Below are 25,972 nucleotides of genomic sequence, written 5' to 3'. Positions count from 1 at the left end.
GACGTGCACCAGTCTCCAGGGCGCTGAGGCCGCTGGTGGCTACTGGGGTAAGCTGGGGGCCAAAAATGGCCTCGGGGGGCCGCCGTGGACCCTCTAGGTCTGCGGGGTGCGGGCATGTCTCGGCGGAGGCCGGAGAACTGCTGCCTGGTCTGAACGGCCTGCACAGTTCGCTGAAGCGCCTGCAGAGCAGCTGAGCCGAAAAGCTCCCCGGGTTCGACTGGGACAGTACGGAGGGTCCGCCTACACGTCTCTGACAGGGGTGACTGCGCCAACCAAACCTGGCGGCGGGTCTGAACCAGGGTCAACATCATGCGCCCGAGTTCCCTAGACATGAGTGCAAACGCCTGCAGTGAAGCGTCACTGAGGCTGGTGGCAGTAGTGTCGAAGGTAGCCTGCTGCAGAGAAACTAAGAGGGCAAGCATAAGATGAGAGAGGGAATTGCCAATACGGCCCATGCGTGCTGCCATGTTGTAAGATTGGCAAAGCAGGTCGTCCGTGATCCGACATTGGCGTCGAGGACACCTGGCGTCCGGCCTCAGAGTCTCCTCAGGGGAAATTATGAGAGACGCAATAGTAGGCTCGACGGGTGGTATGTGCTCTAGGCCACATCTTGCCGCCTCCTGCATGGACGCCAGGATTCGGGTATCTGCCGAGAGACGGGAGTGAGCCTTGGGGTTCCTCCAACATGCGTGCAACTCCCTCAGATATTCCTCTGAGGGAGGAACAGAAAAGGTGGCAGGGGTGGGAACGCGCCTGAAGAAAGCACTAGCCGGTGCGGGTTCCGGCTGCTTTAAGTTCAGTTGCAGGTGTGCCAGTGCCATGCGAATGACGGACCCCATGGAGTCGTCGACTGGCCCCTCTGAAGGAGTATGGGCTGAGGAATGGGAACTAGGCCCGGAAGAATGGGAGGCCTGCCCGTCACTGTAGTCAGTGAAGAAATTGCCTTACGCTGTCAACGAGACAATGTCCTCCTCTAGGACCGGCTCGGCCAGGGGTGGATCTGATGCCCCAGTCCCCCCCGCACTAGGGTGGAGGGTCAGGAGAAGAGACTTCATCTGAGCCGGCGTTTGACCCGAGTCTGTTGGGCTGGATCCGGCTGTCCTGATGGGAGGTCACCCCCACCCCTCAGGCGTTCCACCTCAGCCAATCTAGCGACCCTCACTGCGTAAGGCATAATGCCGCAGTTCATGCATGGGTCTGCCGAGAGACCCTCCCTTAGGTGCCCGAGGCCCAGACAGGAGGGGCAAAGGTCATGGCCGTCTTCAGGCTGGAGGGTAGCCAAACAGGTCCCACAGCCGGCAAGGTAAAACATGACCGTGACTCAATGTTCTAGCAGTAGCTCCAGCGCCTCTTCTAGAGCACCGAGCTAGTGGTAGGGAAAAGAAAAGAAGGAAGCACCGTCCTGTGGGAACAGGTCAGGCACAGTCTGTCTAGGAGAGGGGAGCGCAGCGCTCTCTTCACTAGTCCAGCAGCTGTGATTATTGGTGATCAGCCAGTAAGCTTCAGCGCTTTCTTCAGAGCACTGTGCTACTGTGGAGACAGGCCGGCACAGTCTGACGGGCGCGCCCAGCGGCGCGCCGAGTGGTGCGCCTGTTAGCGCTCCTCAGAGCGCCCTGCCAAATCGTGGGATCTGCTGCTGTCGGCAAATAATGTTAGTCGATCTCACCCGATACTTCACGGTGTAGAGGTGATGACCGGGGATAGGTATGCTGCCCGGCTCGACGGTCCGGATGCCGAGCGCATCGTTCCCTCCTACGAGGGTACAGCTTGTCGCAGCCTTTGGAGGGCGAGAGACCCGCGACTCCGACCGGAGGTCACAAGGCTACCGGCGACGAGCTCCGTTTACACAAGTTCAGCTTTAGCTGATGCTAACACAACATTCATTAGCCTGCGTAGCGAGAAGATGAAAAAGGACCTGATCTCAGGATGAGGCCGGAAGTTATACCCGGCGGAGGACTCATCCGAGGTCACACGTGACGTTTTTGGTATACGTACTCGAACTGCGCAAGCGCGAGACGGAAGATATCCAGTGTGAAAACACTGCCTCTGGCGGTCAGTAAGGATGAAATAGAACACGTCCTACAAATAAAACTTAAGAAGGGACATTCACCTCGTCGTTAAGAACACGCCCATTTCCTCAAAAGGTGCAGCCAACTGGTTCAATCAGTTGCATGATAAATTGAATGGAGCTCATCAAACAGCTGATGGATGTTCATTTATTTATTTTTTAAATCCCGCTCTGTGAGGCTGTGCTTGAGCTAAATGCTGATGTCTGATGTTTAGCAGGTTCACTGCCTTCGATTAGCATTTTAGCATGCTAGTACTTTTTGATTTAGTACAATATATCATTTAGTTTAATTAGCACTAAACAGTAGAGGGTGATGGGAAAATGTCTAGTTTTGCAGGGATTTGGTCATAAACCTAAAGTGTGAGACAATGTGACATTTTGATTAGAGGCTTTGAGGGCAAAGTGAATGTTAGCGGCATTTCATCTAGGGCTGCAACTAACGATTATTTGATTAATCGGTTGATTATTTTTTCGATTAATCGATGAATCGGATAAAAAAGCAAAAAAACATTGATTACCAACCCTTTGTTCAAAAACAGAAGTGACAGTGCAAAACATGTTCAGAAAGCACAAACAGGTTGCTCCTTGAACATCCCCGAGCTGTTAATTAAACAAATTAGATTAAAATGGACTAACACTAAAAACATACACATGTATGCTTTACATCTGCCTTTTTACTGTAATTGATCTCCTTGGAGCAGAGGCTGCTTTAGCATGCCCTGCTTTATCAATATGTATGAAACACTGGGACAGTGGGAAGCTGTACTGCTCTGCACTGCTCCTCTCACGTCTGTTTTGACCGAAACCTTCAGGCCCAGCTCCACCTCATCTCAGCTCTGCATCAAGCTGAGCTACATATCGAGTCCTCTTCCTTAAACTATTTCATTCTGGGCCTCTTACGACCACGAAATGACGTTGTTGGCTAAGCCCAACTACGTGATTTGATTCAGTCTACTCTGAGTAAAAAAACAACCTGCAGCCAGATCCGCCGGTGTGCCGGTTTAACGTTAACGAGTGACAGCGTGAACTGAACCAGACCGGGGGGTTACGGCATGTTTCACCACGTTACGGTTTTCTACAAGCAAGACTGAACTGTAACGGAACATAACGTAACTTTAACAACAATACACAACCCAAACACATTAGCTAACGTGATAGCAAGCTAGCAAGCTGACTAGCTTCCATTAACAACAAGTTTGAGGGAAATAAAGCCGCTGTAGACGCTTAACGCTGGTTGGCCAAGGCTCGACACGTCACATCCAAGATGTTCTATTTTTGCTAAGATCACGACTTCAACGTTTCTCAGTCTCTCACTCCAATCTCAGACACGCTGGCGGCTCTACGCCGCTCTTTTTTTTCTCTCCGCGACTTTATGACTGCCGTAATAGTCGCGCGACACAACGAATCGATAATAAAATTCGTTGCCAACACTTTTGCTAATCGATTTTTATCGATTCGTTGTTGCAGCCCTAATTTCATCCATCCATCAGTCCACAATACCAACCTTGTGATGAAATGACTGACCTCCTACGGTAGAAATAATCTGCAAGTGAGCAATCAACCACTAAGCTCATCATCCCGTGGAGGGAGATTACTCGGAGAGCAGCCAACCAACAGCCCTGTTCTAAACAGCGTCCCACTGAATTCCTTTTTGCAGTTTATAACGAAGGTCTCCCTTCCCACACATGGTCTTCTGACCACCATTTCAGGTCAGAATCCTCTCACGATATGAATTTTTACCTACAAACTCCCGATATCGTCCCTCAGCACAGTTTTACGGTCGCTTTCAAATTCTGCTTTTCCAGTTTGTTTGTTTTCTTCTTTGTTCGATTTCCCTGCCGAGATGCAGTCCGACCCATTTCAGCAACTTGCCTGAAGGCAAGCTGTGTGCGTGTAGAGCGCACAGTGGTTAAATCTACTACAATACAGGGTAATGAAACTAGGAGACTCACTCATACTTAGAACATGTCTTGAAATCCAATTCCTACTGAGTGTAATGACAGGGAGATAGTTTACATTTAGTAAGGTTTAAAGCGTTACTATCTTTTTTTTTAACTGGACTGCCATTACTTAAAATCAAGTTAATTCTAGACCGCCTTAAAACTATCCATTGATTTTCTTTGGTCAGAAAAAAAAAAGATTACATTTCCGATACGAAATTCACAACTATACATTTGTATACACTGATCTCACAATTCATACTTAAAATTGTGTTGACCAAAACAAAAGTCTTCAATTTAGGTTTCGATTTGAAGTCAAGGCACTTGTGCAACTGACAACACACGTTAAGAATGAACAAACACACCGCAGAGAGAGAGGAGTCTCACCGTGTTCTGGCCGGTGCACCTGCCTCCGAGGGCTCTGCTGCAGCGACGGCATGTTGGTGTTTCGATCGCTCCAGGTGCTCCATGTAGCTGTGGATCATCTGGAAGGTGTGGAGCACAAAATGAATCGGGGAATTAGCTAAAATAGACAACATTAATTGAATCTCTAAAGAGCCAGTGCTTCTAAAAAGGGATTTAGGAAAAAACTAAAATCTTGTCATGTGATATAATTGTTCGCTCCATCAGAACTCAAGATCTTAACTCGAGCCCATTCTCATATTTCTGTAGATAATGTACATTGAGTGGGGTGGCAGTGAATATTCAATTAATTCATGCATTCATTGTTTCCCCGTTATATGGCTACAATCATAGTTAACAGGTAATAAACCAAGATAAGTTCCTCACCCAGGTCCAAATTGAGTCAGTGACCACCTCTAATATGTTCCACGATTATTTCATATTTTTATTTCAGAATAGACTAATAAATGAACATAGACCTTATTGGTTATTGTGTTGTGAAAGGAGTATACTGTATGAGTGCACGAGTGTTTGAGCACACACACACCCCCCCAGATGGGCATACCTCAGTGTGTCTCTGATGAAGGCCGTTATACTCCTTCTTGAGCTCCGCTTCTCTCTCGTCCAATCTGCCAACTGGACGAAAAAATAAGAGACAATTATTTGTTTTTATTTTTAAAGTTAATGTGTTAAAACAAGTCGCAAGATCGAGAGCAAGATGTACTGACAGGTGTCGCAAAACTGCAGTTACAGGAAGAGGAGCAGCTGCAATACCATGTCAGAGCCAGAAGAGGGCCACCAAGCATCAGCAAACCCCTCCGAAGCAACAAAGCAGAGAGCCTTGATAGGTATCGGTTCACCTCTCCGAATCAGACATGGGCCCTGTTTCTCGTACCTGGCTAAACAAAGTCAAGCAAATGTCCTAATCTCCATCTTAACGTCAGTCATCTGGATAAATGCGCGCGCGCGCTCCTCTTCAGAAGGGATAATAATGGAGCACTGACACCACGATGGTCTAACAGTACAATGGCAAATAAACTCAGAGGAACCTCTTTATTTTTCTGATGAGAAGCAGGAGATGAACATGAAGGCATATAAGGAAGTCAATACCGTAGTCATTCACTGCAAACGCGTTGCGAATATTCCAAAGTTTTTGCAACGTTGTTGTCGTGAACGCAACTTTAACATCGCCCCCGCTGCGAGACATAAGTGTCGCAAATATATCAGACAAGTTAAATGCGTCAGTGTTGGGAAAATGTATCGGCAAATTTTAAGTGCTTCATCACCCAGATCAATCAGATTATATTTACGAATAAATATATACTTATGAGGATATATGTACTGTATGCACGTATGAATCATGTAATATAGATAGATAGATAGATAGATAGATAGATAGATAGATATATGTAGGTTACTATATAACTAGGAGTTTGAATATGTGTATGGGCGGATCAGTATGTATGTATTATTCATAATCAGAAATGCAATCAATTGAAGCAGTGAAAATAAATTGTGTGTGATTATCTGTATTCTCATCACGATCACCTTAATCATGTTTTACAATAATGATATGCATGGTGTACTAATAACACTGTCATATAATTATGAGTGCTTTCAACACATCCATAAGTTTCTTAAGAGCTAAATAAACTTAAGAACAGCGCAGCATGCAGCGGCTGATAGTCTGTGTCTGTCAGACGGACGATCGGCTGCGCCTGTGGTGATCAGTGTCCGCGGCTCGAGAAGCTCTCGTAAATAAATTATTCCTTGCCGGCAAAATCTATATCGCCGCGTACAGGAAGTCATGATAATGTAAAGGATGGACCCACCTTGGGCCCTATTTCTCGTACCTGGCTTACTGAGTTAGCGGGCTAATTGTCAGGATAAGATGACGTAGGTCAGGCTTTCTCGGTTTCTCGACGCAAGCTTAGATAAATCACCATAGCAACACATCCAAAAATGTAAACCTGCTCCCGGGCAGGCTTACTGAAATTCACTGGATAAACTGGCCACTCCCACCGGACAAAAAAGGCTGCTCCCTTCCTCATTGATGAAGGAGCGATATTAGTTTTATAGGGAGAGTCTTCTTTCAGATCGCCAAGATCCATCCTTTACGCGGCGATATAGATTTTTCCGCTTCTCGAGCCGCGGACATTGATCACCACACTGTCTCAGACACAGACTATCACCCACTGCATGCCGCGCTGTTCTTAAGTTTATTTAGTTCTTAAGAAACTTATGGATGTGTTGAAAGCACTCATAATTATATGACAGTGTTATTAGTACACCATACATATCATTATTGTAGAACATGATTAAGGTGGTCGTGATGAGAATACAGAGAATCACACACAATTTATTTTCACTGCTTCAATTGATTGAATTTCTGATTATGAATACATACATACTGATCCGCCCATACACATATTCAAACTCCTAGTTATATGGTAATCTACACATATATATATACATATAATACATGATTCATACGTGCATACAGTACATATATCCTCATAAGTATATATTTATTCGTAAATATAATCCAATTGATTTGGGTGATGAAGCACTTCAAATTTGCCGATACATTTTCCCAACACTAACGCATTTAACTTGTCTGATATATTTGCGACGCTTATGTCTCGCAGCGGGGGCTGTTAAAGTTGCGTTCCTGGCAACAATGTTGCAAACGCGTTTGCAAACGTCCCGTGCGGACTGACGATACAACGCGTTTGCTGTGAATGATTACGGTATTGACTTCCTCATATGCCTTCATGATCATTCTCATTAGAGAAATAAAGAGGTTCCAATTATTTTCAACAAAAAAAAGTTTCATTTGAATGTATATGCTTTGTGATGGTAAAAGTAATCTCGGGGTGAAGAATAGAAATGAATGTAGTTACTATCTCCTCCAAACGAAAAAAACAAAAACAACTATAGATTAGAAACAAACCACCTGTTGAACAGTCGACCTCAGTTGTCATCTGTTTGTGGCTCTCAGGTGACATCAGTTTGTAGCCAAAACAGCCCGACTCAGTCTCCGTCTGTTTTCAGATCCCAGCCAAACTAAACTAAACTAACCAAACTAAATGTATGCACCTTCCGCCTAGAAAAATTCCTCGTTTGTGTAAACATTCCTGGCAAATAAACAGTTTCGGATTCTGATGTTCTTTAGGTAGACAGCGGCACTTAAAACGTAAGAGTGACAACTCGTTCTCTGGGCCTTTCCTACTTCATGCTTTGCAGCTCAGTTTTTTAAGTCAGAAAAAAAAAAAAAACTCTATTTTTCCCCTCTCTTCTCTCGGTTAACAAGAACCAAGTACAGGTTTTAGAGGGAAACACCTGCTCAATGAGGAGCAACGGTACAAACAACAGCTGCAGAGATCGATGTAAACCGTGATTTTGTGTGCTTATGAGAGAGGAACTAGTGGTTGAAGAGCGGAGCAGAAATTACCCAGGCCAGATACAGAGGAGTGGAGAGTAAAAAGGAAGCGGTCCTACAGGGAACCCCCACATGAAAAGCCTGAATATGACCCGCTGAAAGTCGAAGTGAAAAAAAAGAAGAAATAATACTTTTTTTAAAAGGTTGAACAAGTGATTGTTTGTTTACTGTATAATCGTTGTGGCCACAACATGCTATTTTCTGGGGAATATTTCTGTTGTCCGCATTGGTTTTGGAATTATTGGATGTCAAAAACAATAAGACATCGAACTGAGATCTACCGACCTGTCGCCTGGACTAAGACTTGCGCAAACCACGTAGCTGTGAAGTCGCAACTAACGATTATTTTCACTATTGATTAAAACAGGGTTGGTAATCTTGAGCAAATAGCAAGAGTACGCCGTTTTAAAATGTTTCAATTGAAAATAACACAGGCCAGTGTTTGCCAACTCCTTTCCCCAAAAAAAGTAGCGAGCAGAATAAGCTCCAAAAGTCTCAAATCTAGCAAGAAGAAGCGTCAAGTCAGCAATACCGACAGCTTGTCCTGCCGGGCCTCCCTCTGAACCCCCCCAAATCATCGTAATGAACAAAAACAACGAACACGACTATTGTAATGGTACAATTAGGCCTAATGAAATGATTGTACTGGCTTAATACGGTGACAGCCACTGATAACGTTTTTTTTTTTAAATTTGAGATATTGATTGCTGCTGGAATGTAATGAAAATTTTAACAAATATTACAGACTGGGTGAAACTCAAACAGAAAGAAGGGAGTGTCTTAGCACGAATGAAGCGCATGTTACAGTGCTGCGGTGAAACAAACAAGCAGTCACACACACACACACATCACGAGTTTTTTTTTTTTTTTTTAATGACTGATAAAACTACCACCTCCCTTGAGACTTCAGAAAGACTAAATTATGTCCTGAACAATTAAAAGTATTTCTTAGCTCAGGAAAAGACTTAATGATCGGTCACTTTTTTTTCTGGTCTGTGTCTGTGTCTGTGTGTGTGTGTGTGTGTGTGTGCGTGCGTGCGTGCGTCTTTCCAGTTTAAAAGTAGTTAAGCATGGCAAAAACCAGTGTCTGTGGACTTACTCTGATCTGCATAGTTTTTCGCCTTCAGCTCCAGCTGACGCGTGTGCGACTCCAACACCACCAGTCGACTCTGGAGATCCTTCTTCTCGCCGTCCTGGGAGTCCTCCAAGACGATGTACCTCTGCAGATGAAGACAGGAAACAGAGGGGAAGGACCAGAGCGTATGTTAATCGAAGCTTTGGAATAGGCGCGAGCTCTGTAAAATGTGTGAAACTCCAAGTAAGAGGGACTGGTGGGAAGATGAGTCTACAGCAGCAGCAGGAGACAGAAATGTCAGTTCCTCTTAGTCTAGTCTGAAATCTGCTTCAAGCTCTGAATGACCACAGTTGTCCCCATCGATGACACCGAGCCCCTTCGAGTGTCGAGTTTGGGGCTGAAATGGAGCGGTTATTGATTAAATTCTGCATGTGTGTGTCTGTGAGCGAGTGAGAAATAAAGACCTGCTCATGCCAACAACAGCATCAACAGTGATTCCAGTGGAATAAAGTCTGTCCAAAGTAGAGCATCCGTCTATTGTGAAAGTCATTTAAGCGCTCTGCACAACAACAGGTGCACATCACCAGCCTTTTCACCAAAACAAAAAACGGTGCGTGTGTGTGTGTGTGTGTACAGACACAGTTTCATGGGCAGTTGGTATTAGTGTCACGTTGTTTTATCAAATCTTCACAGCAGCTGTTTTCACTACCCTCAGTCCTTCTCTCCGGGGGATTTCAGGACTAAGACCTCTATGACTATCAGGAGAAACTAAATCACCAATCACAAAGCACACTGGGCAACACTCACCGGTGATGAAAGAAATAAGCATGATCCGTTACCGTAGAGGAAAATGGGTGTCAGGGTCAAGCGCGAGAATGGACACTGAGGACTTTAACCCGGTTTTTCCAAACTGTTTCCAGCTACAAACCCACCGTTAAGTCAAAATGTAATCCATGTATTGGCGGGGTCACCGATTGCTCCCTGGTGGCAATTCACACTTTGCTTGTGAAGAGATGAGATCAGATGCAACTTTAACGAACTCCGACGGAGATTGGTCTCTGATCGGGACAAGTATCCAAGGAATGTGGAGGAAAACTAGAACCAGAGTAAATGCGGATATTTAAACTGACAGCAATGGCAAGGCACGCCAAAAAAGAAATGAGAAAAAAGGAACGTTCACCCCAAAATCAAAAGCACGTATTATTCCTCTAATCTGTAGTGCCATTTATCAATCTAAATAGCTTTGGTGCAAGTTGCGGAGTTTGAGAGATCAGCCGTATTTCTTACATTAAACAGCTCTCAACCAGGTCTGTACATTATGTTGAGTAACCCAATCGGTAAGAGGCCATCTTTGATTTTGGGGGCAAACTGTCCCTTTAACATTCAAACGGTTCTAAAAAGTAAATGCAAACGGCCTAAAAAAACTAAATTCTGGTTTCCTTATTGAGAGCATGTCTATTGATAGCTCAGCTGATTGCAGAGTCAGGTGTCTGATGACAGGCCTGTAAACATGCAGTCTTGTGATGCTCACTGTGGATAAAAGGCCCCGCAGACCGGCCTTGGGGGTGTGGGAGTCATCTGCAAGGAGATGAGGATCACCTGAGCGCCCTAGTTACAAAACAGCCCCTGTTCTTGAGGTACACATCACATGATGAGGACTGGCGGTGTCGAACAAAAAGGTGTTTCTTCAAACTGCTTTTGTGAATTCTTGACCACTGACTCGTTTTTTCTTCTTTTGAAGTCGAGGGGCTGACATGTTTTTCTCCACCTTTGGGCTCTCAAAGCTCACAAATGTAGCATACTAAGACAAAATATATGAATAGATTTGGCCTTATTGTGAAATGTAGTTAGTTAGGGGGTGAAGAGATTATTCAGACATTTCAGGTACTGAGGTATTGGTAATAATGCAGCATTTCCCATGTAAACCTACTAAGAGCATTAACATAGCATTGGGCTAGACTACAGACTTCACTACAGGGTTCATGGTAGGGGTGCCCCCTAATCTGCTACTGGACATAACAATAACGCAAACGGTTAATGGCCTTAGTTTCTGATAGTTTTAAACTGTGAACCGGAAAATGATTTGACGATAGATTTGAACCAGTTGAAGAGTAGGGCACTGTTTGGATGGCACATGTTGACGTGCCAATGGCAACACGTTCTTAGAGAATAACTCCCAACATTTTTCTCGCTCTCACTGTTGCTCATCATGTGAAGGAGGCTTGCGCATATGACAACGCTCCAGAGAATGAGTGTTCCAGCGCTTTAACATTCACTCTTCCCCCTACGCTGCATGTATAATGCTCCCTTTGTCTCCGAGCACCACACACACACACACACACACACACACACACACACACACACACACACACACTCACACACACACTCACACTCACACTCACACTCACACTCACACTCACACTCACACACACACACAGGGCTCCAGTGTATTTGGCACTCAATTAACAGAGAGGGAAATCAACTCCTTTTCGCGTTTTTGGGCTGTGGGTTGATGATAATGCGGCACCTCGGACAACACGGGTAAGTAAGGCCCCCCACACCAAAAAATATATAAATAATAATATAATATATGATTTGTGTTCTGGGACAAAAACAACAGTTTGAAAGATATATATTGACAAGTGAATTCATTGAGAAAAGAGAAAAAAGTCTGATTCATCAACTGTCTGTACAAAAATGGCATGGCGATCCAGTAGTTACCGAGATATTTCATTATGGAACAAAGTGACAGAGCGACCGGCCAACCCACTTTGCCACTGCTGGAGCGATGCTGCTCAAAATGTCAGTCACGGTTTGGCCTTTCTAATCCCCCACACACACAATTTAGCTCATGTCACATGGGCCTATGCTACGGTGTGTAACTCATGTGTGTTACTAGATGTCATGTCAGTGGTCCACGATGCTCAATCAGCTGGCTTTGTATGCGACTAAGCTGTGACCGTTTGCAGGTCAGCAGACAACCCCAAGAGGGCAAAATAACTGGAGGGAAGTGCCGTTTCCCCCCCAAGAATTTCCTGCCTTGCCTTTTCCTCTCCTCTGGCGAGACAAACTACTAAAGAGGAAGGTATTCCTCTGGGCTCGGAGCAGTGAAAAGCAGGATTTAGCTAGCACAATGTATTTGTTTGGTGAGATTAATGTGCTTCCTTGCTTCAAGAGTGATCTGTCACCCAAAGAGAGCTTAGCTTAGTAACCGAGTCCGTGCTGCTCGCTGGCCTCAGCAAGTGGCTGCTTGTGTGACGAGTTAGCCGTGTGAAATGTGACTAGTATCAACACAGCGGAGGGATTAGGAGATGTGGAAAGGCATGTTTGTATGTCTCGACGTGTCTGTATAAAGACTTGCACTGATCATCGCCTGATTAAGTTCCTACTATCGATGATATTCATACACAATTTTCCAATTCGCTGCTCTGTAACGAGCGATGCAACTATTTTTCCAGATAGCCTTTTCTGTAATTTTTTAGTAAAGTCCCAATATCTGGAAGTTTGTTCCCGGTAAATATCCTCTCATGCGCAGTCGCAGCTTTTCATAGACTATGACACAAGTGGAAGTAGTCACTGACGTTAATTATTGGTTTGTGTGCTATGTTTTCATTTCATTTTTTGCAACCAGAAGGGACACGAGAGGGTGGAGCAAGTCCAACCGGACACTGAATGAGATATTGTTCGGCGAACAAAAACGATGCAATTATCTTTTATTGAACTGAAAACCCAATTTGAAAAGGTTTAAGTTCTGAGACGAAAACACCAGCAACTCCCAGACCTGGCAACGCCGTGGTCGCGACCTGTCAATCACAAGGTAGCCACGCCCTAAAGCATACTCTGCTTTATGGTCTATTGAAGACTTGAAACCAGAGATTGAGACCATAAACTCATCATGAGTCATCTTCTCATAGACTTCTATACAACCAGAGGAGTCGCCCACTGAAGGCCATTAGAAAGGATTAAAGTTCAAGGCACTTCAGCATTGGCTTCACTTTTCAAAATAGAGGTTGTCGCCTGTACGTTTTTTTTTTACTTCTTGCAGATAAACAGAAGAACCGGGTAGTACGCACAAGAAAAAGCACCACCCTATAGATCAGAGGTGGGCAAACAACGGCCCGCGGGGCATTTTAATCCGGCCCGTCGAGTATTATAATTATCATAACATTAAAAAAGTAAGTAAAGACCGCTGTAGCGCTTCTCCGTTCCCAAGTTCAGTTTCCCGAAGCACGATGACCACAACAGACCAGCGTTGATGTTTCTTCATGCTTATTTATTGCACAGCGCTCTTTTAGGCTTTTCGTGTGTGTGTTCTGCTGCAGCAGAAAGACCGCTGTAATGCCTTCTGCTGCGCACACGGCTCTGCTCTGCTAACTATGCTAGCCAACAGTCAACAACAGAACGGGCGGCTACTGCTAAGAGGTTGGCAGCCAATTTAAAGAGTCAGCAAAAAAGAAATTCTCCGCCAAACTGCTATACAAGAATCAAGCACCAAGGCAAGTTTTTTGCTAGCATTCAAAATAGCAAAAGCCAGCAAGCCTTTCTCTGAAGGAGTTTTTGAAAGAATGTATGGTAGAAACAGCAGGTTTAAAACATTGCAAAACCTTTAAAACATTGCAAAAAAATGAAAACACGATAATAAAGCACGTTTCCATCAACTGGTTTAGAGCCGATAAACGTGGCAACAGCTGGTTTGGTCAGGGGTTGGCACTTAATGTTATGCAAGGCCACAATCTGCCAGTAAACGGAGGCGAGGCAGTAGAGGTTTGCGAATGAGAACAAGACACTTGGCTTACTTTGGAAAGATCTGCTGTGTGGAGTGGGACGGGCATTCTGGGTCTCCGTTTTACTTTAAGTTAAATTTGTATTTTCACCTACTCTATCCTAAATCAACTCTATCCTAAAAAAGCACATGCATTGCTGAATGTACCCATTAGAAGCCATTTAAAATACTTAAGATTTACAATGTTTTAATTTAGCTTTTTCTCTGCATACATGTATGCTTTATACTTATTAGATTTTATTCAATAAATATAACTTTTTTTAAAGTTTGACTTCTATGAATGACCCATTTAAAAGCATTATCAAAATAAACATCCCTTATCTTTAGCATCAAATGCGTGGTCAGATTTTCAAGCGCTTCATTGATTTATTCATTGATCAGATATTTCCCTCACCAAAGCATCATCAACGTCGTCCTGGCACAGCCATGACCTCTAAATGGCACATCCTGTATTGCGACTGTTCACTCAAGTTCCTGAACTGGAACAGAAGCTGACCCCCAGAGGATGTAGAGTCAAAAGGGCGGGACCCGGGGCATCGTCCCAGCGTAAGAAGATCCCCGCTCACAACAACATGACAGCTAACAGGTTGCCCCGCTGAGCGAGGAACTAGTTTGTGACAGGATCGGGTATTTGACACACAGTGGCGAGAGGGGAACAAGTCGAACGTAAACCTATAGCATAGCGATGGAAAACCCTGTGTGCACTGGTCTTTTAAAAGCCTTAGCAACGTGTTACGACATGAATTATTAAACACACTGCTTTGTGACCCGTGGGGCTCGTCATTCAACATTGATCAAGTCGAATGTCAACAACTCGGGAAAACACACCGAGCCGCAAAACTCACATCAATTAATGAAGAAATTAATTTAAGGGTTTTTGTTTTATTCACAATAATAATTTACTACCCATCATTAAATCCAATCTAAATCATGACGGCCACCACTTTAAAAAGGTTAACAGGGCAATTATAAGTTACAGATTTGTACTTCTGTTTAGTTTTAGTTTGTATTATCTGGAAACAATCAGTTCAGGTTTGTGCCAAACGTGTTATGCTTGAACTTCAAGTCGCAGACACAGCACTGATCTTTAGCTGAAAAGAACAAACCAAGCAGTGGCGGCCAGCCAATAGAGGGCCATGGGGCCTGGCCCCACCTTCAGGCACCAAAAAGAAAAAAAAGATTTATAAAAGTATTAATTATAAAAATATTAATAAATTATACAAATTGTCAATATTTGTGTTTTTGAGCTATGGAATATACCCAGTAATATTTGTAAATAGATATATGCGCAAAAATATATGCTTTTCCTGCTTGTCCTCTCTGCTAGTGCACCTCTCAGCTGCCCCTGTGTACGTCTCTGCTGCGCCGTGCACGTGCTGGGGCCAGGTCCATTTGGAAGGAACACTGGTCTAATAAGCAGTTTAGCCAATCACAAGACATAAATGAGTGACATACAATTTATTCAATCAGCGCCCTAAAAAAGACTCACTGTGGGACCATTCTCATTTGACCCTAGGGTGCGCGTTCCAGTCTCTCGTTCTCGTCAGGGCTAGTCTCTCGAGGCGCCATTATAACAACATGACAGCGACGAGTGCAAGCACGAGCACTGCTCTTCAAAGGAGACCAAACGCTAACTCTCGTAGCTGCCCATGCTGGATTGGTCCCCGTTGATTTAAATAGCAAGCATGGAAAGTAAAATACGGCGTTAGCTTGACTGCATCCAGCAGCTAGCTTAGCCAAACCGTCCTGGTGTTGCTTAGCCGTCTGCACAGAAGCTCAAACTGCTCCCTTTCACGCCAGTCTGTTGTCTTATGGTGATGTCCGGTTGATCTGGGACCAGGTGTTTTACCTGTAGTTTCTCCACCAAAGGTCTTCTCTCAAACGGGTGTTGGAGGAGAGATTATACAGAGTAAGGGACATGAAGCACTTAAAAAAAAAAATTAAGAAAACATGAGAACACCAGGACACACATGGATAACAACTGAGGCGACTGTGGCTCAGTGGTTAGCATGCCCATTTTTCAAATCAGAGGGTCTGTGGTTCGAACCCCGGCTCTGCTAGTCCATGTCGATGTGTCCTTGAGCACTCAACCCCTAATTGCTCTCCGTTGCTGTGTCTACGGTGTATAGATCAAACATGTAAGTCGCTTTGGATAAAAGCGTCAGCTAAATGAAATGTAATGTAATAACTCCGTCAAGCTAAGCATTTCAATGAAGCTAGCATATCAGGCCAAGTCAACATTGCAACCCTCGGACACAGGACTGCGGTGAAGAAACACAATGGAGGTGGATAAAAACGGGCACATTTTATCCAAAATAATTGATTGTGTGACGTTTTGTGGGGCTTTTGAGTTGGCCTTGCATGACGAGTGCTGCCGGAGCACCGGTAGACAGCCAGCGTTTTTAAAAGGCACGTCAAAGATGGCACAAAATTAGCTGTTTGGCGGCATGCTGTCGGTTATTATATATGTAAGTAACCCAATTTGTGTTCTGGCTTTAGAAATTGTTTGTCAATCAATGTTGTTGTTTTCGTTGCCTGCGTTAAGCTACATTTATCTGGTTTCCTGTAAAATTAGACGCTTTTATTTTGAAGGCAGCTCGAAAAGTTAAAAAGGAAGTTGCAATGTGCGAGGAGTGAATGTCAAAAGCTACAGAAAATATGGTCAGTTTTGTAACAGTATTAGCACTTAGGAAGAGGCACACGCTTAGTTAAAGTTGTAATAACTGTATGTTTTAAGGAAATTGGCGTGAGTGTTGGCTGTGTGTGTGAGAGATTAACGCAAACGAGGAGTAAGCTAACATAATTATCGTTATGTGCCTTTGTGCACAGCTCTTACGTTGGATTTGGGAATTTATCAATACATTTGAAATCATCAGTCAAGTGCAGGACTATCTTTCGGAGGGGTATGCAACATGATTTTATATATATATATATATATATATATATATATATATATATATATATATATATATATATATATATATATATATGAATATACTGACATACCATACTATACCAAACATTCAAACAGATTCACCGATTTTTTTTGTAACCTTGGCTACAGCTGTAACCACATTGTTTTTAGAGCTGTGTTGCGCGCGCGTGCGTGCGTATGTGTGTGTGTGTGTGTGTGTGTGTGTGTGTGTGTGTGTGAGACAAGCACACAACATTAAACATTGAACAACAAAAAGGGGGAAGAGCCACATCATTACAGCAATTCATATTTAGCTTAATTTACCAGAAAGCAAATTGTCACAGTTGTGTGTCATGGCAAAAGCACTGGGAACTACAGAGTCCATCACCACCTGACTGGCAGAGGAGCGGACCGGGGTCACTGTTGCAAAAGATGAACATAAAGAATTGGCAGTAAAGGGCTCACTGACATGTGTGTCACTGTGGACGAGTCTAGGCTGTAATTTAAAAATACATTTAAAAAGAAAAAAGCCACTTCTGGTTCGGTAGGCCTGGTTGAAAGGCCAACAACTCGACTATTTCTTGGTCACTTTATTTCAGAGACGTTCCGCACAGCATCCCCCGGGGCTTTTTCACCCAATGCACTGCGGGTGACCGCCACTGCGATTACGTTTGTGTGCGTGTGTCACTGTCCAAAACACAGGCTACACTTGTTAGTGGTGAAGTCACGGCAGCAATAGGTGCGTCTCAATCAGGGTGTAATATAATCACCGAGGTTCTAATTTGAATTGGAGGCGGCAGAAGTCACACAAAATCAGGGATTTGGTTTTGCATACACGTGGGGTTTTGACAGAAACGCTGAGGTTTTTTCAAGATGCTCTGCAGCTGCGCTTTAGAGACCTGACGTCCAACCCATCCAGCTGTGTCTTTAAAAACAAGGTTTAAAGTTGCTATTCCTTTCTAAATGTGCCGTGGGAAGGAAACAACCAATTTAAACTGTATTTTTATTTTTTCAAATGTACTTTTAGGGTGTCTTCTATCTAGGATTTCTGGCATACTGGTTGGTACGTTTCTTTTTTTAATAAAGTACTAATTCGTGCTTAATGACATAATAATAGGTGGCGTTAGTTGACAAGCACCGAAAATTGCCAGATATTGGAATTGGGTTCGACATTTAATCTCACCAAAGTACATAATACGCGCCTGTAATCCATAATCCGGGGTTATAAATTAGTTTGGGCGGCGGTGAAACCCACCTCCTCCGTGTGCTTCCTGAGCGCCTTCTCGCGCTCGTATTGGGTCACGAGCTGCTCGTTGTCCTCGCGCAGCAGCTCGAGCTCCACTTCGTGCTCCTGGTTGACGGCGAACACCGAGTCCAGGTTCTCCAGCACGGCGACCACCAGCGGCATCAGCTCCTTCACCACGTCCTCACCGTAGCGCTCGATGAGCCGCTCGAACTCGCGGTAGATGGAGCTGGCCAGACCGGAGACCCGCTCGGACATCATGGTGGCGCTGCCGGACTCGTCCTGATACAGGACCACGTCGTCCAGCTCCATTTTTCCTCGCGCTCCGCTCCCAGGCTAACGTTAATGAGCTAGCCCGCAAGCCTCGGCTGGCCAAAAGGCGGTCTGCTCGCTACTTTAAGCGCAACGACGCGGCGCTCCTAAAACATGGCTGAGTGGCGTGAAGTGTACAGAAGAGACGGTGTACTTAATAAAAACACTAAAGTGTGTATTCCTCAGGCGGCTGACTTTATATGCTCGCTACTCGCTAGCCTCGTAGCGAACTGGACTGAAAAGTCTTCACTTGGCTCCTGATTAGTTTCCCTGTGTCCAACAGATGAGCTCCTGCTGCTGCCTTCAAGTGCCGTCGGAGAGATCGCGATGAACGCAGTGAAACGATACCGTTGAATTAGACCGGCGGGATTGTAGTTTGTTTCAGTGGTTACCGGATATACAGGGGAAATAAAGTAATTCTGCGAAACGACAAAAAAGACAAGCGTGCACATAAAACAAACAAAAGCGCTACAAAACTGCTAGAAGGCCACAGCACCACGATTCAGCGAAAGAGTGTGAACACGGCCAGCCCGTTAGGGAGTCTTGTTTATTTCATGTGACCCCTCGCTCATAAAGCTATATAGTTGCTGTTATGTGACGTTTAAGGGGCGGAGAACAAACCACGGATTAAAATACATCCTGGTTGATTTTGTAGCTGGGGGAAGAGCAAGTCTAATAATTGTCTGTCCCACTCTTGTCCCACTTATTTACCTTGCAAATTAATTTCAGCCCCTGGTTTACTCCATTTATTCCCTGTCACTTTACAGCTGCAGCACAAACAATGTAGTTGTGCTGCCATACGTATACATACATACGTAGAGCGAAAAGTGGACGTACGTTGTTGAGCCAACTTTGCTCATGTGCAGACGATCTGCACTGTAATCCGACAGGTCCGAGTTTAGAAATAGGAGTGAACGAGGATCCCTTGAAGATGTCATGTGCTGGTGACGGGACGTCGCGGTTACGTCACATGCTAAACAGGGCCGATGAAGGATAGTGAGGAAAAAAACTGGAGCTAATCCTTAGTGATCTATTCATTGGAGACATTTCATAATTATTACAACCCCTCGCGTGGCTTTAGGCACGAGATTAAGCCCAGTTGTAAACCCATTTTCCTGAAAATTGAGTTTACTTGGGTTAAGTTCAACAGGTTGATGAGAAACTGCCTGCATTCCTATTAGTAAACAAATTAAATAAATCATAGCATAGAGAGTGCTTCACAAGAGCTTTTTATTTGCATCAAGGCGTCCAATGCATATTATTGAGAATGTTGAATAGTTATGCAGGTATCATTCGATTAAAACTTAAATATCACACATTACCTGAAATAAAAGCGATATCCATTGCAAGTAAACAGAATCCCACACAATTTACAATCGTTCTTAACGCTTTACCTCTCTCTTTTTTTTTTTTTGCAGAACACCATGCACTATTCAAACTGCATCGTAGGAAGTGCAGAACATTTACCGTAAACACACTGCACTCATCCCTTTACATTTTTCTGTAATGCATAGGCACTGTTCACCCTGATGTTTCAAGACAATAAGACGCAAGACAGACTAACCACGGTTACCATACGATGAAGACGCAACGCTTCAGTCCTCATCTTTGAGGTAAACGTTACCCCCGGTATCCTGGATCCGACTGCCCCTCAGTCGTCCCCACAGATAAGGAAGACAGCATTGGACACATTTAAGTGACGAGCCTCTACATAAAATGTATATATTATGCACAACGCACATTCAAAGATCATGGCATTAAGTTGCTCGTAGTAGAGTAACTCAAAATTAATGGTTTAAATAAAAAATAAAAAGTGCAATTTGATAAAAGTTCTTGAGCCCCAAAAATGTGAACTAATCATGTTCGGTCATGTATGCCATTATAATCTAGTTTCCACATGTCTTTACGAGAAAAGGGGGCTTCAGGATCAGGTCTGCACGCAGGATGCAAATGAAGAGCGTGAAGTGTTCGAAGTGAGAAACAGTAGCGGGCTCTAAGGACCGTCGAGCATCATCTCAGACAGCGCTGTGCTGGTTGCCGTTCACAGACGACGGGCAAAGGGAGAAGGGCCTGTCGCTGGTCAGACTCTTGAGCGCTTGCAGCACAGCATCGGGCATATGGTCCGCAAGCATCCTGGGACTGATCAAAACACTCCTGAACGCCATTTCGTTCGACCAGTCAGCACGGTAGCGGACCTGGGAAAAACAGGATCTAGGAGGGGGGAGAAGATAAAGACGAAGTTTGGTGGAAAACCCAACTCACGATTCTAGTCTGTCGCTGACAGATGTTTAGGTGACAAAAGGAGCCAAAAAAGTGTCAAGCCACTTTGGAGAAATGTCAGTTTTATGTGAGGAATTGAGCTGGAATTTGTAGAGTGAAATGGAAGTCCTGAAGATAACTTGTGACAGCTCAAGTGTGTAAACTTAGAACTTGAAGTATCGACTAAATATTTGTGCTGAAAGCAATTTCAGGCAAAGACGTCGCTTACAAAAGTGTTTGGCGCAGAGTATAAACAGATGGGTATGTTTTTTAAATGTATTAGAGAAGGGGAGACAAACCTCCGCGACGGCCCGTCCTCTGTGATGTGCAGAATGCGTCCTGGCAGGAAGAGCGGCAGGTGGGCCACCGTACGGGCCGGCGAGTCGTCCGACGCCAGGCTCTGATAGGACGAGGAGTGGCGAATCATCAGCGACTCCTCCCCCAGCAGTGGCTGGCTCAGCTCCTCCTCCCTCCTGTTGTCCATCTCAGTGGGGAAGTCCTCCGGGTCTCCGCCAAAGAGCTCGTACCAGCACCCCTGCAGCAGAATGCGGTACTGCAACACAGACGGGAGAAGATGTTTAGGAGACTCACACACAGCCGGCGGTCAGCGTCGTTGGCTGCGAACGGTTCTCACCTTGGGCTTATTGCAGTTTGAAACTATTTTGAGGATCTTTCTCTTCAGGTCCTCCATATTGGGAATGCTCAATCTGGACAAAAAAAAGAACGCAGATTAAAAAGGGGGGATAATGCAAATAAAAAAAACAGAGGGGGAAAAGGAGCGAGTGAGTTGCTCTCATTTTACTCCTTCTCTGTGCCTGTAATAACAGGGCAGAGCCAAATATAGAGTCTCCATCATGCAGTGGTCTATAAAAGTCTGAGCACCCTGGCACAGTGTTGGCCTTTTAAAAGACAAGAGTCTGCAGTGCTGCTCACACGAAAAAACATATTTAACCTCCAGGGATCTGCAGTAAACGACACCACAATAAACCAAACTGCTGCAAGGATCTAAAAAAGCATCAACACACATTATGTATATATTATGCATTGTCACTTCGATGAAACAATGTATTCAAAGGCTCAAAAGGATAAGGCATAATACAACAAAAAACGCCATTAGTGTTACCTGGGAACCAGATCCTTTCCCAGCACAACCGAGACCACAAAGTCCTTGGAGTAATCAGCTAACGCTTTACTGCATTCAGAGGAAATACAGAACAGAAAACCTAGTTAGATTAGTCTAATCATCAAAAAAGTATACGTTGTACTTAAGAGCTAACATTACAAATTTCACTTCACTGATAATTTAATAATACAAAAACACACACTACTAATAAGCATGTCACATTATACATCTTGATAATGCTATGAACGAATGAAAAGAGGTCTAGACAGTCAGCTGTTTTTCTATTTACTGCACAGCCTTCTCCTTACCTCAGGAGTCCCCCTGGTGGAGAGAATGAGTAACACTGCAGGGTGGGGAAGGAATTGCGCAAGAGGATAGCCAGCAGTGACGCTGTGCCGGCACCCAGACTGTGACCGGTGATGACCAGTTTATACTCCTGCAAACACGGGAAACACACAGCACACTTAGTGGATTTGCGATCCGTTACTTCTTGACAATAAACAGCAGATGCAGGATATGCATTACGGCAGACAGCAGTTGCTTTTAACCTCAGTTACACCTCTTACCGGTGCGATGGAGAAAGCCTGGTTCAGGATGCCGTCATTGACCAGCTTCTTGTAGATGTAACTCGCCGCCTGGCACATGCCCTGCAGAAAGGAGAGGGGGGGGAAAGGCAGCATTAATCTCTACTGAAAAAACGCATTACACAGGAAAAGCTTTTTTTCTCCACTTGTTTAGATGTGCAGTCACCTTGTGAGCATAGCAAGCTCCAGACACTCCCTCTACGGGCAGGTTCTCACATTCAGCAGACAGATCTGTGAGGACATCCTGCAGGACGGACGCAGAGGGTCATTGATATGGAACTGAGAAACTGATTGTGTCAGACCCTGTGTCAAAGGCACCATTTATTTGTGGTTATTGAATGAAATGCTCTGATCAGAATGTCGATGTTGGGACAAATGTGGACAAGTATGAGCAGAAAGATTTCAGTATTCTTCAACCGAATAACCCACAACAAATCTCTCAACGATAATGCGTGTCAAGACTCCTCCTTTAACTCTCTTCTATCGGTTATTCAAGCCATCTGTACAAAAAGGGAAGTGATTCTGAGCACTAGGAGGAACTGGGAGAGGATTATGGCAAGAATTACAAATGCATAGAAGAGACCTTTTTTCATGCGCACGCATGGACAGAATCTAGTTTACGTGTACTACCATAGTGGGAATGTGTGATGATGCAAGTTGATTTTCATGGTCACCAAGAAAGTAGCAAATATGATATAATATATAAGCAAACAATTGAAACAACGTGTTTTCTATTATCTACTAATTACAACAACCAAAAAAGCTATTAGTCTTACCCTCAGCGACAGTGTTCCTCTGACAGCCACGAGAATGGCCTCCCTCTTATGATCCAGAGCCACGTAGAACGGGATCTCGTAGATCTGCGGCAAAGAAGATACGAGAGTCGCGATCACCATTGGACAGGTACTGACCTCGAACAACATCTCACACCTTTGAACACAGAGGAGAGGGCAACTAGAGGAAAATCCTACCTGGTTGTGGAAGCTGACGTAGATGAAGTCTCTGTACTGCAAGCCGGTGCTGTGCAGGATGGATGAAAAGTGACAGCCAAGGTGGTCGCCCCCAACGATCTCGTACTCGGCTTCGCGACTTCTGCAACTGATGCACACAAGTGCACGTCTTGATTTGAATCCAGATGTGATCAAGTTTTCTTCTCAGACTCTGAAATTAACTTGTAGGCCCATGGAGCCCGGGAGAGGCCATAAAGAGACACACACACACACACACACACACACACACACACACACACACACACACATACATATATATATATATATATGTGTGTGTGTGTGTATATATATATATATACACACACACACACACACACACACACACACACTACCGGCCTTGGGAGTCTCTAAAGCACGTTTCCCCCCCGCCCCCCTATAAGCAGAGGAAAACGCAAATCCTTTTCCATGCCAAAAAAAAAAAAGGGGGAGCATGTAACAGCCGGTCTTGATCGATCCCATTGACTCAGATTGGTCCAGAACACATCTTACCAGTCTCCACTGAGTTTGCAGGGCCCACTGAGGATGTTGGAGTAAACGTACAATGGCCAGCCATAGGCTGCCGCAGCGAACCGCATGCAGTGCGCCGCCTTCTCTAACTCAGTCTCCAAATCCTCTCCCTGCGAACGGTGAAAGACGAACAAGTGAGACGCACATTTCTGCAGACCTGCGCGACTCCAAACTTAAAACGATTGCCGCCTGCGGTCCAGCTCTACTGCACCCACATGTCCGACAGAGTTCTGCACTTACGATGGGGGAGGAAGGGCTGTGATCCATCACGACGTCCGGGTCCCTACTTTGCTCCATCTTATCCTGCTCCTGGTGCAGCAGGGCCAAGCCCGCTGCTATGTCGCTGGGGACCAGGTCTGTGTCCTGCATTGCACACAAACACCAGACCGGAAAGCATCTCACAATTGGTTTCGCAAGCAGCATCGCACCACTAGACAGTTCTGGTATATTTCATGCTACACAATTTGCTTAAGTCTTTCTTCATGTATTCTACTATGTCAACGGACTTAGTGCAGTGCAGACGAGAGAGAGAGAGAGAGAGAGAGAGAGAGAGAGAGAGAGAGTGTGAGTGAGTGTCCCTTACGGAGAAGAACCCACTGACGAGCTGCGAGATGCTGGAGAACGCTGCTCGGTGGCTTTCGTCCTGCGGCAGACAGCAGCACAGAAGCCGCAGCCGGCTTTCCCACACCTTGACGGCGAGCGAGCGCGCCGTGGAGAGGAACTGGGTGCCCTCGTTGCTCTGCAGGTCTCGCACTCCCAGCGGCTCCATGGCGGCAGGCGGCGCACGGGGGTCACCCAACGGGTCAAACACAAACACTACGCCCAACGCAGTGAACAGCAGGATGATCCAACTGTTGTGAAACAGAAAAAAGATGCTGAATAAAAAAAAGAAGCCTACTTGACAAATTAAAACATGAGAAAAATGGTGAACTCAGAGCCCCCAAGCAAACCCACCTGGCAACCACCGCTGCGATGACGGCACCCACCATGGCAGGATCGCAGCCTTTGCTGTCATCAGACACCCAGACGGCTCCCAGGCAGGCCCACACCAGCTCCGGGATGTACAGGAGAGCTCGCAGGTACACCAGCGCAGGGACGGAGCGCCGCGGGCCAGGGTTTGTGATGGTACCTGAGAAACACATCGGTCTATCAAAAAAAGTACCCGCGCTTTGCGTCTGTTTCAGGCGGATGCTCAATGAGCTGCAACACAGAGGAAGATTGAAGTGTTGCAACAGGTGATTGAGTAAAGTAATGGTTGGAATTTTATTTTTTTAATCAATGTGTTTCATCAGAGTGCACGAGGCAGGAAGGTTTCTCCTTCCTTCTTTCCTTTGTACAGTTGGGCTTACGACAGTGAAGCCTTTCACAGGTTTATAGCTTTTTTTAGTGAAAGCATTGGGATCCTGTGGATTTCACCCCCTATAAAGGGTTGTTCAGCTCCCTTTATATTGTACTGCTGATTGATTTTGTTTAAATGTAGCAGACACCATGAACCACAGCCGCTTTTACCTTGGGCACTGACGTAGACAATCGCACACAGTGACAGGATGATGAGGGCCAGCACAACCAACAGTCCGACCAGATAGCTGTGGAGGAACCCTCTCCCATTGCAATCGAAATTGCCCTTGTGATAGGTGAACAGGATCATGGTGCCAATCCACCTGAGGAAGAGAAAGAAGAACAAAATGGATGTCATTATTCTGTCAGTTGGCAAAACCATCTTCAAGAGAACCACAGACATGGTAAGGGTAAACAACATACCAGAGTACACGGACGAACAGTTCAAAGAAGCCGGGGAAAACCAGGTCGTCGCTGGCGATCCCCCACCGCCGACCAAACACCACGATTCCGGGCATCTTGCAGGTGAACGATGTCCCCTCTGGTATTAGTGATTCACCGTTTCACCGGAGCGGAGCGGAGAGGATCCTCTTGCGCAATGGACACTTCCAAGTCACGCATGACTTCACTGAAAAAGCAGCCGCTAACCTTACACTGGTCGGCGACGAACTGTGTGCCCATCGTGGTCACATTCTAACGTCACCTTCCTTTTCCTGCGTTGCTTAACTAGCTCCCCAAAGTATGGTCTAATGGTGCGAGATAGCTACGCGCTAACGGGAAGAGTACGTTAAAAGTACGTTGATGGGTCGGCTAACGTTACCCAATGTTGACGTCACAAACAGTGTTGCGTTGTGCGACCTGTCAACGCACCGCTTTAACAACATTAGGTAATGTTGCTAATGCGGCTAACGGCAGCTAGCAGACTCGAGCTAACGCTCTACCATTGCGTGACTAGCAAGGCATTAGCCGTCA

At 45.1% G+C, this 25,972-nt stretch overlaps 2 protein-coding genes across 2 annotated transcripts in view; both read right to left on the bottom strand.

The window, feature by feature from the left end:
• The window catches only part of spag9b (sperm associated antigen 9b), a gene marked incomplete at its 5' end in the record, with an annotated part of 41,074 nt that extends 22,895 nt beyond the window's left edge, over positions 1–18,179 (bottom strand). The window contains 4 exons of the mRNA XM_079214084.1: positions 4,396–4,493; positions 4,976–5,046; positions 8,952–9,072; positions 17,880–18,179. Of these exons, the coding sequence (XP_079070210.1) occupies positions 4,396–4,493; positions 4,976–5,046; positions 8,952–9,072; positions 17,880–18,179 (590 nt within the window). The remainder of the gene's footprint in view (positions 1–4,395; positions 4,494–4,975; positions 5,047–8,951; positions 9,073–17,879) is intronic.
• Positions 18,180–19,401: 1,222 nt separating this feature from the next.
• On the bottom strand, positions 19,402–25,545 carry daglb (diacylglycerol lipase, beta). Its single transcript, XM_079237404.1, has 15 exons — positions 25,424–25,545; positions 25,172–25,323; positions 24,617–24,791; positions 24,246–24,513; positions 23,903–24,025; positions 23,645–23,772; positions 23,117–23,243; positions 22,922–23,005; positions 22,312–22,389; positions 22,128–22,208; positions 21,870–21,997; positions 21,562–21,630; positions 21,073–21,145; positions 20,738–20,991; positions 19,402–20,390 (listed from the first exon to the last, which is right to left on the bottom strand). The coding sequence occupies exons 1-15, from the start codon at positions 25,516–25,518 to the stop codon at positions 20,195–20,197; spliced, it is 2,031 nt and encodes a 676-aa protein (XP_079093530.1). The 5' UTR covers positions 25,519–25,545; the 3' UTR covers positions 19,402–20,194.
• Positions 25,546–25,972: the final 427 nt, after the last annotated feature.

Source organism: Taurulus bubalis, assembly GCF_910589615.1.
Source record: "Taurulus bubalis genome assembly, chromosome: 2".
Lineage (NCBI taxonomy): Eukaryota > Metazoa > Chordata > Actinopteri > Perciformes > Cottidae > Taurulus > Taurulus bubalis.
Note: the sequence above shows the minus strand (reverse complement) of the source record. Positions and strands in the feature narration are given on the sequence as shown.

Coding starts and splice junctions, on each gene's coding strand:
- daglb (XM_079237404.1), bottom strand. CDS start 25,518: ATGCCCGGAATCGTGGTGTTTGGTCGGCGGTGGGGGATCGCCAGCGAC. Junction 21,631..21,869: donor CCACCAGGGGGACTCCTGAG/GTAAGGAGAAGG, acceptor CTCTGAATGCAG/TAAAGCGTTAGCTGATTACT. Junction 20,992..21,072: donor CAAACTGCAATAAGCCCAAG/GTGAGAACCGTT, acceptor TCTGTGTTGCAG/TACCGCATTCTGCTGCAGGG.